Source organism: Manis pentadactyla, chromosome 2 (genome assembly GCF_030020395.1).
Source record: "Manis pentadactyla isolate mManPen7 chromosome 2, mManPen7.hap1, whole genome shotgun sequence".
Taxonomy (NCBI): domain Eukaryota; kingdom Metazoa; phylum Chordata; class Mammalia; order Pholidota; family Manidae; genus Manis; species Manis pentadactyla.
Window position 1 is genome coordinate 201,406,677 of NC_080020.1, and position 17,232 is coordinate 201,423,908.

Here is a 17,232-nt window from a genome sequence, read left to right on the forward strand (position 1 = left end):
CCGCGCCCTCCAACCTGACCTGGCGGGTCCCACCGCGCCCCGGGGCCCCGCAGCACTGGGCCCACAGCCGCCCTTCCGGCCGGTCCTGAACCGCTTACCTCCAGGCGAAGGTGGAGCCTGGCGAGCGGCACTCAATAAATCTGGGGACTCTGGCCTGGGCTCAGTTCGCCTGAGAGGACAGGCGATTAACATTAAGTGGGGCCTATGATGGTCGCTGGGCAACCCTGAGACAGCTGTGTAGACATTCCCATTTTTCTGACGAGTAAACCGAGGCTTCAGTCCAACGCCCGCACGCCTACACACTCAGGTGTTCGGATTCCCAAACCCGCCTTCTTCGCATTACAGTATTTCTTCGGGGCCTCCCTGGGGTCCAGGCGTAAAGTCTGGGGACAAGGGGGCCCAGGCAGCTTCTGGATCCCGCGTCCTGCGCCGGTAGCAGGCTTCCAACTCCCGCGCGGGTGTGCGGGGCGCCCCAGGATGTGCGGCGGGGGCGCGGAGCCCGCCTGGTGGGGACGCAGGGGCGCGCTCCGACCCCCACCCACCCGCCTCCCCGCGCGGAGGCCGCAGGGCTCGGCGGGCGCAGGCCAGGGGCGGCTGGGAGGGTAGGCGGGCTCCAGATCAAAGTCCGAGAGGGGCCACAGCGGGGGCCTCAGCCCGGTGCCCGCGGCGTCCCGGGGGGTGCCCCAGCCTTTGACCCTGGGAATGCTGATTGCCTGGGCAGCCAATAGGCGGCTGGGCGGAGTCGCGCCCCTCCGACGACCGGCTGGGAGGACGCCGCCCGCAGCTCGGCTCCGCGCGCGGCCATGGAGCGTCCCGTGAGCGTGAAAACTTGGGTGAGGGAGAACCGCGGCTCCTTCCTGCCCCCGGTCTGCAACAAGCTCCTGTGAGTCCCAGGCCCGCCCGCATCCCCCTGCCGTCTGTCCCGACCTCCTTCTCCATCTGCACCCCTCACCCCTCAACCTCAGTCCCCAGGTCCTTGACCCAGAACCCTGGAGAAAGGGGTGATCTTCAAGCTGCCTTTAGGGGAGGGTGAGGACAGGCTGTTCAGGGTTCCGCCACCCTCGCCTCTTTCTCTTTTTGGAGACCTCCTTAGAGATTGCAGCCTTGACTTCTGAGGATGGCTGTGTAAATCTGAAGCAAGGAGAGATGCTTATGGCAGGTCGCAGCACTAACCCCCCTCCCCTAGGGCTGAGAAGCAGCTTTCCAACCCCCAGTGAGTCTCAGAAGTTTGGGAGGGTGCTTTTCAATGCCCCAGAATTGCAGTAGAATCCAGGCCTGGGGACAGCCCAATCCTACACCCAACTCTGTCCAGGAAGCCACCGGCAGAGGATGAAGTCAGACAATCAGCTACTGTGGGAGGGTCTTGATTTGTGCTCTTCCTAGATCCCCCTTTTGCAGGGGGGCACACACACACTCCCACCAGGCCCTCCCAGCCACACACACACACACACACACACACACACACACACTCTCTCTCTCTCTCTCTCTCTCTCTCTCTCTCTCTCTCTCTCTCTCTCTCTCTCCCACCAGGCCCTCCCAGCCACACACACACACACACTCTCTCCCACCAGCCACACACACACACACACACACACACACGCGCGCGCACACACACGCACACACTCCCACCAGGCCCTCCCAGCCACACACACACACTCTCTCTCTCTCTCTCTCTCTCTCTCTCTCTCTCTCTCTCTCTCTCTCTCCCCCCCCCCCCCCCACCAGGCCCTCCCAGCCACCTGGGCCCTCAGCACACACCACCACTCATTGTGGTGCAGCCACAGGCTTGAGAGGCAGACCTCTCAGGCCCTCTCCTGGGGCGCCTCCCTCCTCCTGCCTCAGCCCCAGCCTGGCCTGGTTGGCTCCACAGCTCTAGGCTCACAATCCCATGCTGGCTGGGTCTGCAACAGGCTGACCCCTGAAACCACCACAGCTCCAATCACTAACAGTTTGACAAGTCAGAGGCTGCCAAGTGTTTTTGTACTATCTCATTTCATTCTCATACTAGCCCCAGGAGGTGGGATTTTAATAAGTAACTTTACCAGTGTCACAGAACTAGTGTGGGACAGGGTCCAGACTCAAGCCCAGGGAAGAATTTGGCTCCAAAGTCCACACTTGGTCAGTGTGCAACACTCCCATAGCTAGCAGCATCTCCCCAAAAGCCTTGTCCCTCTACTGTTGGCACCCTCAACTCTTTCCCCCTGTCCACAGTCCCAGTCTCCCTCCTCCAGTTTCTCCCCTAAAGGCATCTCACATCCCTATGGCTACTATTCTGGTTCCACCCTTATCACCTCTGAGGCCCTGCCTCCAGATCCCCACCCGTCCCTCCAGCACTGCCCCAATCTTGATAATCAAAAGATGCAGCATTTACTCATTCAGCAGATGTTCACTGAGCACCTACTGCTTGCCAGGCACTGTTCTGGACACTGGAGATACAGCAGGAAACTAAAGTCCCTTCCTCGGGGAGCTGACGTTTCAGTGGGAGGAGGCAGCCACTAAATGTAAGCAAATATTACAGTGGGAGGAGGCAGGCAGGCAGACTTGGCAGGCCACAGGGCAGAACAGAGCTGGGGCTCTACTCCCTGGGTTTGCTGGGGCCATCATGGAGAATCCCCTCCAGGCCTTTCCTAGCTCCTGGTGGAGTGGTGGCAATCCGCATTCCTTGGCTTCTCCTGCCTCGCCCGGATCTCTGCCCTCATCCTCACCTGGCATTCTCCCTGTGAGTGTGTTTGTACCTACTCCCCCCTTTCAATAAGGGCACCAGTTATATTGGATTAGGGCCCATCCTGCTCCAGTATGACATCATCGTAGCTTAACCAATTACATCTGCAACGACTCTATTTCCTAATTAGGTCACATTCTGGGGTACTGGAGGTTAAGACTTCAACATAGGAACTTGGAATAGAGAGTATATGAAACTGCTGGAGGGTTTTGAGCAGAGGAGGCACATCTGTAGGGGCCGGCCTACGGCCGAGGCTGAGTCCCACTATGGCTGAACACCGCCCTTCCACTGTAGCTGACCAACGCCCTAAGATGGTGCCCGCTTCCTGGGCGCCACCAAACGAGTTGCTCCTATAGGCTTGCCCCATGCGTCCGCGCTCGTGCTCAACTCATGCAGAAGGCATGCTACCAATCAGCTTAAAGGTCACGCATGATCTCTCTCTCTCTCTCTCTCTCTCTCTCTCTCTCTCTGTTGCTTCTTCTCACTCACCTTCTCCGACCTTCCGAGCAACAATAAAGAACTGAAGTGAACCAGGTCTGTATACGTATCGCTGTCGTCACCGCCACAAGGAGCGAACGCAACACACATCATCTGGCTTATGTACTCTGACTGATGGGTTAAAATAGTTCTTGAGTGGACCCATTAAAGAACTTCCCATATATACCTAAATTCTTTAGTAACATTTCCTAGGTTCCCTGGCACCCCTCAGGCCAAGACCAAACTCCTTGGCTGAGCTTCTGAGGCCTAGGGTGGCCACCGTCCTGATCCGGCCTTGAGACCACCCCCACACCACAACAGCCCACAGTGCTTCCAGTCTATGGGGGGTCTGTGCCCAGCTTTCCACTCCACTTCCTTCCCCAGTGCCTCACCACTTCAAGCTCAGCAGTTTTGGGAAGCAGAGGGTCTGGGGGTAAGGGGTAGATAAGGGTCATTTTACCCCACACTACCCCCAGCCCCAGGAAGCTGGGCCTGCAGTTTGTTCTTTGATTGGAGATCTTGTGCACAGCTCAGGGATCCTGGTTGATAAAGAACTAGGTCTTCCACCTGCTGGGTCAGAGGGAGGATGTGGAGAACCCACAAGGGGGATGTATACACACACAAATACACTGAGACACAGACACACATACGCTTGCAGACCAACACACACAGACATTTGGATGCACACAGGCACATGGGGATGAGAATGGAGACTGACAGGGACAGTGATGTGGAAATAGCCATTACCTCTCCCAGGTGTCCTCAGGCCCCCCAAAGGTCCCTGTACTCCTCCTATTCTCTCCCACCAGCTGGTTCAGGACCTCTCCCCTCTCATCCATTGCAGGCACCAGGAGCAGCTCAAAGTCATGTTTGTCGGGGGTCCCAACATCAGGAAAGACTACCACATTGAAGAGGGTGAAGAGGTAGGCCTGCCCACTGCCCTCCTCTGACCCAGCCCCAAGGAGAGGGGACACTTTGTAGGGAGAGGGGGGTGGTCAGGTGGCTCATGGGTGAAGGAAGCACAACGGAAGTCAAAGGGCAAAACTGCTGGACGTTGTGTGCCTGGCAGAAACAGCGCAGCCTCTGCAGGTGTGAGAGGCTCTAGCTACTGGCATCACCCCCTGGACACAGAGGCCTTCCCCAACCAAACCTGAATGTGCAAGATGGGCCTCCAAAGTGAGACCCAATCTCTGAGGGGGACCTGGGCGCTCCACTCTGACTGTAGGAGCCAAGTTCTTCAGCAAGGTTTGGGGCTGGGAGGCCCCTTCCTCTTAGAGAACATGAGTTTCTAGGAGCTATTTGATGGGGGGTGGAGGTAGATAGGTGGGAAGGGGAATTTGCACTGAATACCTTTTTGTACTTTGAATTTTGAACCGTGTTTCTGTACTACTTACCTCAAAGTAAATAACAAAAGTGAAATTAAAAGAAAAAGATGAGCTCCTTTAAGGAGGGACACAGACAAGTTCCCAGCTATCAGAATCTCTGGTGACAAAAGATCAGTATGGGGGCCCCCACCTATCATCCTGAGGGTCCTGACACTGGGGTTCAAGGTCCAGAGTGCAGCTTAGTTACCAGCCTCCATCCCCTTCTGGTATCTCAACTACAGCCAGGGATTGGAGGGAGCACAGGAGAACCACTCACTCAACAGTTATTGACTGAGCACCTAATGCACGGGGGGCAGAAGTGGTGATGACCCAGGCCAGGAGGGAGCACCTTGGCAGAGGAGAGCCATCCAACTCATCATCTCTTATGCCTCCAGGACCCAGCACCTCTCCCAGCCACCCCCTTCTCACGACACACCTCACTGGAGACCATTTTCCTATGTGGAAAAAATCAGCAGGAAAATCCGAAGCTACAGACAGAAGATGGGATTAGATTGGGAGTGGCCAGTCAGGGGACAGGCCCGTTGCAGGGTCTCTCCTGCCTATCCCAGTCAGCCTCAGGCCCCCCATATTATCTTTCATAGGCTTCCACTCTGTTAGCCCTGCTCGCAGAACCCACCTCTCTGATCTCCCTTCTGCTTCCTTCCCTTGCCCCCATCACCTCTGCCCTATGCCCCTTCTTGGCATTTTGCCAAGCTGCTCTGGTAGATGAGTGTCCACTTAGGGGCCCAGGCCGAGCCCTGACTCAGCTGGGTGGCTGACAGTTGAGGAGGGTGGGCCTGAGCAGGTGTCCCCACTCTGGAGGGACCTCAGGTGGCTGAGAGGAATTTGGCTGGAGGTGAGTGTGTGACAGGCCGGTCCCCCTGAGGTGCAGGGAGCCAGCCACAGGCCGTGGGAGACTGCAGGGCTGAGGGTCAGCCTCCTCTGGCCTGGCCTGGCCTCGCCAAGTGGGAGCCACCCTAGCCCCAGGTCCAGGCTCCTCCCTGGTGAGAGAAAGGGAGTCATTGAGCCAAACTGTCCTCCTGGCCGAGCTCTCGCCTCTGCCACAGCTCTACCCCCAACACATACTTGCCTGCCTTACTCCTTCCCCTGTGGCACAGGCGAGGGAGCCCGGGCTGGGCATCAGCAGGACCTGGCTTGGTCTGCCTTTTACTAACCACGTGATATTGGACAGGTTACACCATGTCCTCTCTGAGCCTGTTTCCTTGCAGCACACGGGGACATGAGCCCTGGCCTAGTCTAAGGATTCAGTGTGTGTAGAATATATGCACAGAACCTGGTAGGTGCTTAATCCACACTGGCTCTCTTAATCCACCCCAGCCCCTCCCTGACCTCCCCTCCTGTAAAGCCTTTCCAGGCCTCCAGTTCAGATTCAATTTAATATCTGCCTGAGCTTGTACAGTTTATCTTCTAGCCGGCCCCAGGCCCCAGACATCATTTACTTCCAAATGGAGAATAGTTCCCTTTGCATTGCCCGCGGCTCGAGATTTTCTATTGTTCAGCATCTACACCTCAACTCTAGGCCAGGCCAGGCCTGTTTCTCAACACAGGGAAAGCCTCTGGGCAGAGAGACAAAACTGAGGAACAAGCCTGTTCTTTTCTATATTTTTGTTAGATGACCTTGGAAAGGGTTTGAATGTAGCCCAGAACACCACTCTGGACTCCCAACCCTAACCCTGACACTTGCGGGTGCTAAGGGCTGTGGCCCCTCCCTAGAACCCATTCTCCCTAGCCCTTCCTCCTCTCCTTCCAACCATGGAAGGACCCTGAACCCCCAACACATACAAGGGCTTCCTCCAAGCTAGCGGGTAGTAAGGTGGGGTTGCAGAATTGCTCCCCAAGGGAGGCTGGTAGGTTTTTTTTCTTGTTTTAAATAATTTACATGGGTTATTTTTAATAATAAAAGTATATATTGTTTATTGTAGACAACATGCAAATATAGAAAAGATAAATGTAGACCTCATTGACAATCCCACCACTCAGGAACCACTGTGAACACTGCCTGCATTTATATTTACATCACTACATTGTTAGGATCATGCTGGGTATAGTTTTGAATCTTGCTTTAAAATGGTGACTTTTAGCATTTTCCATTTTCCCATTTTATTAACAGTTATTTTCAAACACAGTTTTTAATGGCTGCATAATGTTCCATATTTTGATTCTATCATAACATAATGACACTTCCCCTATTATTATTATTATTATTAGCATTATTTCTGCTATTCCTGCCATCACTAATATTAATAGCTAGAGGTTTATTGAGTGCTATGTCCTGGGTACATTTGTGTGCAGCATCCCCAGGCAGACTTCACAGCAACATTTCGAGGAGATGCTGTCATTTTATAGGTGAGAAAATGAAGGCACAGAAAAGTTAACTCAATTGACCAAAGGTACACAGTTACCTGGCTGAGCTGAGGGCATAGTGACACTCGAATCTATGCTTTTAGCTACCCTGAATTGTGACAAAACAGCCATGAGTGTGTACCTTGAGGCAGATGTATTTCTGACTCAGGGCAGCCACCTTCACAGAGATGGAAATATTAGGTCAAGGGTGTAGGGTGGCCAACTGTTCTGGTTTGCCATGGACTTTTCTGGTTTAGCACAAAAGGTCCTGAATCCCAAGAAACCCCTAAGGATGCCCCTACAAGGGAGGAGTGTGAGCTGTGAAAGCATTTCTGTTGCCAAACTGCCCTTTTCACAGGGGTTATATTACCCTGCCTCTCCTGGCAGACTAAAGCCACATTTCTCTAGTTTCTCTGAACTCAGCTTGATTTCTCTTAGTAGATGCTGTGACAAGAACGTCTATCTCCTCTTACCTCATTACATGATGATGATGATGATTATTAATAATACCCTTTCCGCTATTTGGCTGGGGCTTTTAACATTGTGCAATGTGTGACAGGTGGAGAGAAAAGTGTGTCTACCTCTTCCCCCTCCCAGTTCCATGGGGTGGTCTCAGTAAACACATTAATTAGGGAGTTAGGATGAAATAAGAAAAATGCAATTGGCCTCCCACCTCGCGCCCCCCTCCCACCGCAGGGAGCTAGCAGGAGGCGAGTGCTCCTATCTCCCAAAGCTCCCACCACCACCACCCCGCGGGCTTTCAGCACCCTTGAGCTCACCATTTACAAGGCCAACCTCCAAAGGGCTTTGGACAGGTTCGCCCTGCCCTATGCCAGGGCATCCCGTGGGCAGAGGAGTGAGCACAGGCTCCACACCTACACACAGACTCAGATCTGAACTGCAGCTCCAGACTAACTGTGTGACCTTGGGCAAGGTGCTTTACTCTCTGAGCCTCCATTTTCTTTTTCTCTTTTCTGCAAAATGAGGCTAATAATACCTTTGGACATTGCAAAGATTTCTGATAACGTATAGAAAAAGTGCTTGCACAACCCCAGGGACACAGTAAATGGGTGGTTCTCCTCACCTGGCTGAAGGGTCACTGAACTCTCCAGTGAGCATTTCAGCCAGCCTCCTGCTCACACCAGACACCGACTACTGTGTCCTGGATACTTTGGTCACCACTTACGTGTCAAGATGTAGTCTTTGTGTATTCCCAGCACTCCGGTCTGTGGCATGTGTTGGGGAGGCTGGGGCCTCAGGACAGGCGTGATGGAACTGCTCATAAACTCTGAGCCCTTAAGGAAGTTTCTCAGGTTTCCCAGTCGGAACTCAGGCCAAGGACCTGGAAGAGTGGGGAGGGTCCAAGCCTGTCTGTTGTCCTGTCCCACAGGTGTTTTACCAGCTGGAGGGTGACATGGTTCTCCAAGTCCTGGAGCGAGGGAAACACCGGGATGTGACCATTCGCCAGGGAGAAGTGAGGCTGGGCCCCAGGGGCAGGAGGCAAAGGGCCACCAGCACGGAACCCATCGTGCGCTCATCCTGGCTGTCGTCTGTCTTTTCCTGCCCCCCTGCCCCCCTGCCCTCCTGCCTGCCTGCCCTTGGGCTCTCCCGGCCCCCTCCTCGGGCCCTTCCTGCTCTGGGCTGCCTGTCCTTAGCACAGCTTCACATTCCCCTGTTGCAGGGAGGTGGGCTCAGCTGGGCCCTGTGGGTCAGCTGGGGAGGCCCAGGACTCTGCAGGCACTGAGGTCTCCATAGGGGGTCGCAGCCTTGCTGGCATCTTGTCCCACCACTGCAGATATTCCTCCTGCCTGCTGGGGTCCCCCATTCTCCACAGAGGTTTGCCAACACCATAGGAGTGGTGATTGAACGGAGGCGGCTGAACACTGAGCTGGATGGGCTCAGGTACAGGGGCTTGTGTGGAGGGAGGGAGGCCCGCAGCAGAGCACCCTGGATGGATCCAAGAGAGCACTTTGTGGCCACTGAGAGGGTTGGAAGCAATGGAGGTCCTGAATTTGCTGGCTGATAGGGAGGTGTCAGGGGAAGTGGTGGTACGGGTTTGAGGATGGGGGTAGCAGGATATTCCCTGTTCTCCCTGGGGCCCACTCAGCCTGGAGACCTGGCGGAGAGCTGAACCTGTGCTTTCCGCACTGAGGTGGGCCCTGTGGGGCTGCCAGAACCACACCCACCTGGCCCTGGGTGGCCCAGGCAGCCTGCAGCGCTGCTGGTGCTTCTCCCAGCCTCCCACCCCAGAGCTGATTCAGTCCCTGCCAGTGTGCCTGCTTTCTGCTTGCTTCTCCACCCCAGCTCACTCCGTCGCCCGCACTCGCATCTGCCTCATGCGTCATACTTACAGACGCGGGCACGGGGCTAAGCGCTTTGCATGGATTTACTCATTTAATTATCACAAAATGCTATACCCAAAGGATGTAATCATCCATACTTTATAGGTGAAGAAACTGGACACAGGGAAGTTGAGTGTGCTAGAAAGTGGCAGAGCTGACATTACAGAGAAAATAAAGTTAGGACCGGGACAGTCTAGATAGGCGTGTGAGTTAGCACCAAGCAGGGGCTGAGATGGGCATGCCGTGCAGAGGCAGGCACTCTGTTTCTATAGCTGGGTTCCCATTTGGTTCCAATCGGTCATCTGATTATTATTCTCTGAGAGAAGGATGCAGCCTTTGGCTCAGGGGGACACAGATTCTTCCAAAAGCTAAACTTTTTTGTATTTTTTAACTAAGAAAATTAAATTTTCCCAACCAGTTACCAGGACTAGGATACTTTGCCCCATATCTTTTGTCATAAAGGACATTTTTAAATGCTTCCCTTTTTTCTAATTGCCAAAGTCATACACATTCAGTCTTGAAATCTGGCAAACTATAAGAAAGCAAAATGAACAAAATTAAAATTGTTTGTCAAGAAAATGGTGAATTTTACAGTATATGAATGATAAATCAATAAAACAAAACAATGATAAAGAGAAAACAAACAAAAAAATTCCTAACAATTAAACCTAAAAAGGACTTAAACTTCCATCTTGTCTTTTTTCTGTGCATATCTACACCTCACTGTGAGCATGGGGTCAGGTTTTGTTTTTTTTTCACATTATAAAACCATGTACAGTATGAAAAATACAGTATTTTTCATAGTATTAAATGCTTTTCAAAAAGCACAATGTTAATGACTGCATACTAATCTACTGCATAATTATCCACTGTAGAAACAGATGCCTGGCCTTAAATTCCAAAAGAAATTCTTCACATGGGACACTGTATAGGGCACCTTTAGTGACGGTGAGGACAGTGTCCTCAATAACATTTTTACAGCAAATTCAGTAACAGATTTCATCTGGCTGCTTTTGACCTTTAATAAAAGCTAGAGACTCCACATTAAAATGTCACTCTGAGGGCAATTCCTGGAGGCCAGTAACGTCCAGTTATGAAGCTTTCGGGTGGCCAGCTCCATCCAAGAATAGAACTTAGGGTGCTGGGCAGGGTGGATGTACTGTGTCTGTAAACCGTCTCCCTTAAGCAGGACCACTGCTCTTTTTTGGAAGGACTTGAAGAGCAGACAGAGCTGGCCTGGCTCTGGAAGCTGAGCCTGGGGATTAGGGATTCAGCTCGTAGATGGGCTGCACACATAGGGCCTGGGGCACGACCCCGGTCTGCCAGGCGCTCCTCGGGCCAGTGGAGGATCTCGAGGAGCCGGGCTCGGGGCTTGGGTGGGCTTCAGGGCATCTACTAGAGGCTATGTGTACACGCAGATGGACCTGCCTTGGGAGGAGAGGCCCATGGCTTTGCTCCAATTTCCAAAAGGCACCTATGATCCCAAAAGGAAAAGGACCTCTCATCTGGGGGCATCTTCCGCATGTTGGTTCCTTAATGTTTCATGTGCAGACAGGCAGAGCATGCAGCTGCAGGCTTTGGATTCAGGCCCAGCTTCAGCTTCCCTTGGAAAGAGTGGAGACACTTGTCATTGATGCTCTCTGTGCTTCTAAGACTGCCTTGCGTCTATCCTGCCTCTGCCACTTACAGGCTGTGTGATCCCTGCCAAGTGGCCCAACTTCTCTGAGCCTCAGAGTTCTTTCTATACACTTTGTAAATGGTCTGGTACTGGGAACCAAGAACCGCTATCCGATTGGGGGTCTTAACAGCCCTCCCACCGTGGGGGCACACGGTGCTTCTGGGAGAGCTGGGTGTGGGTGAGCGAGCATTGACCAACAGGTGGCGCTAACGGGAAGCAGGCAGCCGGCTCTGCGGGGCCCGCCAGGGCCGACTTCACAGGCAGGGTCAGGTCTGCGGGAGGCAGTGCTGAGGCCGCCACAGAGGGGAGTTGGGTTTGCCTGTCTTTTGCTCTGGCAGGTACTACATAGGGGACACTGAGGACGTCCTGTTTGAGAAGTGGTTCTACTGTGAGGACCTCGGCACACAGTTGGCCCCCATCATCCAGGAGTGAGCCCCCAGCCCAGCCTCTGCCCCTCTCTCCCCCAAGGCCCCATGCCCTGGCCGGGCAGGGCTGACCCATCCCAGCAGGGCTGTGCAGCAGCACCTGCCAGACTGGAGCCATCGAGTCCTAAATTTAGGGAGAAAGTCTGCCCCTTCCAGGGTGGGAGGGCCCGGGCTGGACAGCGCCCTGGGGAGGGCAAGGGCCACTCCACTGCTCTGAGAAGGAGAAGACGGCCGATATATACACCAAGTCATGTGAGGGTCCCACAAGTGTGTGAGCTCCTATGCCTGAGAGTTTGTGAGTGTGTGTTTATGTGTCTCACTGGCCTCTTAATCGGGAACACTGGCCACGTCCCAATGTGTGCCTGCAGGTTCTTCAGCTCTGAGCAGCACAGAACAGGAAAGCCCATTCCTGGTAAGGCTGCCGGGAACCACCTTTCTCCCTCCCTCCTTTCCCAGAGTAGGGGGGGTCTTGGCCCAATGCGCCAACCACTCTCCTTTTGAGTGCTCTGCCAGGCACTCAGGGTACAAGGTGGTGGCACCACAAAGAAACCCCCACATGACTGTTTCATCCTCAACTGGCTCTAGAGCCCATTCTGGCGATGATAGCTGGGGCCCCTGGGGGCTGGGCCTGCTAGGCTGGGCAGGCTGGGCCAGAGGACACTAACCACAGCTGTGCCATGGGTGCAGACCAGCTGCTCAAAGAACCGCCTTTCCCCCTGAGCACACGATCCATCATGGAGCCCATGTCCCTGGAGGCCTGGCTGGATGGCCACCGCAAGGAGCTTCAGGCGGGCACACCCCTCAGCCTGTTCGGAGACACCTATGAGACCCAGGTAATGTAGTCTTGGGCCATCCAGGGTGCCCACCCAGCAGCCCTGGGAAGTGAGAACTAATCATACTCACACAAACACACAGACCAGTTTTAGAAACTGTAGACATGGGCATAAGCCTGCCTATTTCCTCCCTGACTTAGAGAATGGTGGCTTTGCTGTGACTAGAAGCCTGTGGAGGCTAGGTGGTCCAAGCAATCTTTTTTTGCTTCCGGAGTAGGGAGCTGCCTCATCCACTGACCGGTTCCTGAGGGTCTGGAGTTAGCCCTCTGCTGAGAATTTCTGAGCCTTTGGCCAGTCACAGCCTAGGGAACTGGGAGAGAGGTGTTTGGGGGTGAGAGTTGACAGACAGCTGGAGTAGCCGGTGGTGTCCAGGTCCTGGTAGGTCCTGATGCACAGAGAGAGACCCAAACCAATCTGACCTTCTATCATTTAACATTTGAGTGCCAATTATGTTTCAGACTTTGGTAGGAAGATATGATAGAGTGACTGCATCAAAGAGTGTTTGGTCTGGTAAACAGATAAGTTAATCAGCAGTTACCATAATCATGTGATACATTATTTGGTAGAGAAGCTTCAGGAAGCCATAGGAAGATAAAGAAGGAACCCAGGCTGGAAGCAAAGTCAGGGAAGGCTTCCTTGAGGAGGTGATGTGTAAGCTGCATTTTAAAGCAAACATAGCAGTTTGCAAAAAGAAGAAAGGGAAATGGGGGAGAGCCTTTTAGGTGAGTGAGAAGCATGAACAAAGGCATGGAAGCTTGAAACATCCTGCTCTGCAAGTAGCTAAGGTTGGCAAGAACCAGGGCAGAGAAGTGGGGGGCAGCAGGTGCGATTGCTAGACAGCTGGAGTAGCAGCTAGTGTCCAGGTCTTGGTGGGTCTAAGCAAGGTGCAAGAACTTATCCTGGAGACAACAGAGCTTCACCCAAGCATTGAAACTGGGGCCAGAGCGGTGTTTCAGAAAGATCACTACCATATGTGGGGACACATCAGGAGGGCAAGTGTGGAGGCAAGGAGACCTGCTAGGAGGCTCACATTTGCTTGTGCTTTACAATTTGCCACTGGCACATCCCTGGCAGTTTGAATGAGACACCACTGTGGAGGGATGCTTGCTGGATACAGACCTGCCTGTCAAGGCCTGGCCAGCAAACACGCAAGCTTATGCAGTGCTGACAGCAGGCACATGCCACAAGGCCCCACCCACCCCGTAATGGCAACATCATTCAGCACTGAGCTGACCTCATGGCCCTGCCTTCTGCTTTCATCCCTTTGCTCCTACCTGCTTTGGGTTATGCAAACAAATATCTCCTGAGTCCCACTCCGAGCCAGTAGGAGCATGGCCTGCACAGTAGCTGTGGGCTTTGGCTGATGCAAGTCCGAAAGGCTCATCCTCTCCCATCTCCCTCCTCCTCCTCAGGCCAGGAGCTCAAGGAGGAAGGGAGGCGGCACCCTTTGAGGAGCTATGTGTGTAAGGCTACGTGCGTCTACACTATGCCATTTACATACACACTTTGTGTGTCCCCGGTGTGCCCATGGCAGGCATGCCTCATGTGGGTCAGCAATAGTGACATGCATCAGAGGGACCAAGTGTGCATGTGTGCATGAAGGGCAGGCATGTGTGATCCCGAATGGCAGGGGGCCAGCACCCGTGGTGGCGGAGGCAGCAGGGAGCAACCCTCTTCTCAAAGTTCTGGTCTTTGCTCCACATGTGGAGACAAGCCTGGGTTGTGGCCTCGACTCCTGCCCCACGCAGCCCTGGTGTCTGGGGGCCAGGTTCAAGATTATCTCCTATGTGGGGCACAGAGCACCAGAAAGATCTGTGTCACTTCCTACCAGGTGATCGTCCATGGACAAGGCAACAGCAAAGGCCCAAGACAGGATGTGGATGTGTGGCTGTGGCAGCTGGCAAGTGGGGCTGATGGGAAGGGTGGGGACCAGGGGGACCTTCTGCCCATGGGAACCAGGTTGCTCCTGAGCCTTGGACTCACAGCCCAGACCAGCTCCAGGGCCTTCTTGCCAAGGCAGAGGCAGGGACACTCGGACAGGTGCTGAGCCCTGCAGCCCACATTCTATTCCCCTGCTCCTCTTTCCCAGGAGGGCTCCTCTGTAGTGACAGTGGGGGGACAGCAGCTGAGCCTGACCCCTGATGACAGCCTCCGGGTACCAGCTGGGACTGCGTGAGTACACAGGAGGACTTTTCCCCAGCTCTCCCTTCCCTGGGATCCTCAGGGCCCAGCCCTGTCTGACCCCCGTCCACCTGTGTCTCCTCAGGTATACCTGGGAGCGAGGGCAAGGCTCTGTGGCCCTGGCTGTGACCCAGGACCCCACCCGCAAGCAGCCTCTGGGGTGATCCTCTGGCTCTGGGCCCAACGCAGCCACAGAGTGTGCCCAAGGGTCACCTTTGCCAAATAACTCTCCTAGCCCCCACTGCCTCTGCATGTACTGCAGCCAAGCAAGTCAGCATCCTCCGAGCCGGTCCTGGACCTGGCATCCGTCCTACTCCTGTCCTGTCCTCCTGGAATCCTGGGATCCCCTCCTCCTCTAACACCCTCTGCCCCGAACCCTGGGCAGGTCTGCAGGTGGTTGGCTCCCCACAGTTCAGCGCGGCACTTGCCTGCCCCCAAAAGGCCCTCAATAAAGGCTTCCTGGTGGATAAATGCCTGTGGGTCTGCACACACATAAGCTATCCACAATGGCAGACACCATGTACTCCTACAGCTGTGTAGGTCTGGGGTGTTAGGGTACCAGGTGATCATGGACGTGTGACAGGTCTGTTATTGGGTGTCCCTGCTTGTAAAGGGGCTTTTGTCACTGTGTGTGGCCCATCCATGCATGTCTATGCTGATGGTGTCCCTCTGCTTCTTTCTCTTTCTCACTTACTCTTTTTACATAACTTTAAAAAATAGCATCTGTTGAGGTTTTACTCCCCAGTAGCAGAAGAGTTTTGTGCTAACTGTAGAAAACACAAATTCATAAAAACACAAAAACCTCACCCAGAGTTAGCCACTGTTCATACGGGAAGGGTGACGAGCCTTAAGAGGGGCATGAAGCTGTTTCAGGAGCTTGGCAGTGTTGGAAGGGATGCCTGCTCCCCCTGCTCTGTCCAGGCGCTGCGTGCAGGGACTCGGAGGGCTCCTGGGCCTGATGCAGGGTCCAAGAGAGCTGGGAGCTCCAGAAGCAGCAGTGGGTAGAGACACCTGTGGTGGGAGATCCAGGCCCAGTGTCCCAGGACTTCAATGAGCTGTCGATGAGCAGGTCTCACGGTTCAGGTGACTGAAGCTGGTTCTGGACAGAACAGGTCCAGATTCCTTGGGAAAATTTGTGTTCTGAGCCCTGCCTTCCCCCACCCAGCCTGGTGGCTCACTGCTCTGATACACTCCACTGAAGGGAGAGGAGAAGCTGGCTGGAAGGGCTTCCACCCCTACGGGGTGCTGGGACCTTCACCCAGCTCCACCCTGAAGGCTTTCCTCTCCTGCCAGCAAAGAAAAAACACCTCTCGCCTCCCCCAAACTCACACAGTCCAGGGCTGTGAGGGCGGGCCTACTGCACCCTTGGGCTGCAGCAATGCTTGGCTCTTTGTGGGAGCCAGGAGCATATGGGGATGTCCCAGGAAGGCCCCCCTATGCTGGGTACAGGTGGCCATGGGAGGAGAGGAGGAGTTTGTCCCTAGTGCCAAGGGCAGACCTAACCCATGACAGAAAAAAATGAAAATTAGATCTATTTTTCTGAACACTAGTTCTGTGCCAGGGAATTCCCTAGAAGTTTTTACAGACATTATCTCATTTGATCCTCATGACTCTCCAGAAAGCCCAGACAGGTTTGGAAAGCACGTACCTCTCGCTTGGTTTCCAACCAAGGCCTGCCTGCATGCAGAGCTCAGGCTGGTGGTCTCACCACTGTGCACCCTGTGGTTGCACCACACCTGCCCTCAGCCTCGGCCAAGCAGGAGCCCAAAATGGGAGACCTGGAGGAACTGGAGGAGAGGGAGCAGCAGCCACACTGCCTGGAACCCAGAGGCCTTTGCAGAGTCAGCAGCATGTGGCACACTGCTGACCACAGCCGGTTGGTGTGTGTGTGGTGGGGTGGGGTGCAGTGAGAGGAGGGAAGGTCCTGGGCCCGGACTTTCCTTGGTGCTGTCCTAGGTTATCAGGAGCCTAAGGCCCTCATCTCTGCTCCCAGGCCTGGCCTCTGAGCTCATGAAAATGCCATGCACCACCCCTATGTTTATCGCAGCACTATTTACAATAGCCAAGATAATGGAAGCAACCTAAGTGTCCATCAGTAGATGAATGGATAAAGTAGATGTGGTACATATACACCATGGAATATTATTCAGCCATAAGAAGAACACAAATCCTACCATTTGCAACAACATGGATGGAGCTGGTGGACATTATGCTCAGTGAAATAAGCCAGGTGGAGAAAGACAAGTACCAAATGATTTCCCTCATTTGTGAAGTATGACAACGAAGCAAAACTGAAGAACAAAACAGCAGCAGACTCACAGACTCCAAGAAGGGACTAGCGGTTACCAATGGGAAAGAGGTGCAGGGGGGAGGGAGAAGGGGATTACAGGGCATGTAATGTAGGGGGGCATGGGGAAGGCAGCACGGCACAGAGAAGACAAGTAGTGACTCTACAGCATCTTACTACACTGATGGACAGTGACTGCAATGGGTGTCTGGGCGGGGGGACTTGATAATAAGGGTGAATGTTGTAACCACAATGTTGCTCATGTGAAACCTTTATAAGGTTGTATATCAATTATACCTTAATTTAAAAAAAACTACCCCACCCCAAAAATGCCATGCAGCGAGAGAGCAGGACTTGTACCTTGTTTGAAGCCAGCCCTAGCCTCCCTGCTCCCCTCTGCTATGAATGTTGGCTAGGATGGAGTGGGGTGTTCAGAGGACAGGAAAACTTGAGGATTCTCAGGATTGCTCTGTTTGTGGGGAGAAGCTCTAGGTCCCCAGGTCATGGCAGTAGAAATTAGCAGGAGAGCCCTCCCTGTAAGATATGCTTCATCGTGTAG

General features: G+C 53.9%; 1 protein-coding gene across 1 annotated transcript; it reads left to right on the plus strand.

The window, feature by feature from the left end:
* Positions 1 to 701: 701 nt before the first annotated feature.
* On the plus strand, positions 702 to 14,884 carry HAAO (3-hydroxyanthranilate 3,4-dioxygenase). The gene is made up of 9 exons (XM_057497259.1): positions 702 to 883; positions 4,044 to 4,122; positions 8,318 to 8,401; positions 8,723 to 8,829; positions 11,286 to 11,375; positions 11,741 to 11,784; positions 12,060 to 12,205; positions 14,037 to 14,377; positions 14,472 to 14,884. Exons 1-8 carry the CDS (start codon positions 804 to 806, stop codon positions 14,250 to 14,252), a joined length of 846 nt encoding a protein of 281 aa, XP_057353242.1. The 5' UTR covers positions 702 to 803; the 3' UTR covers positions 14,253 to 14,377; positions 14,472 to 14,884.
* The last annotated feature ends 2,348 nt before the right edge of the window (positions 14,885 to 17,232 follow it).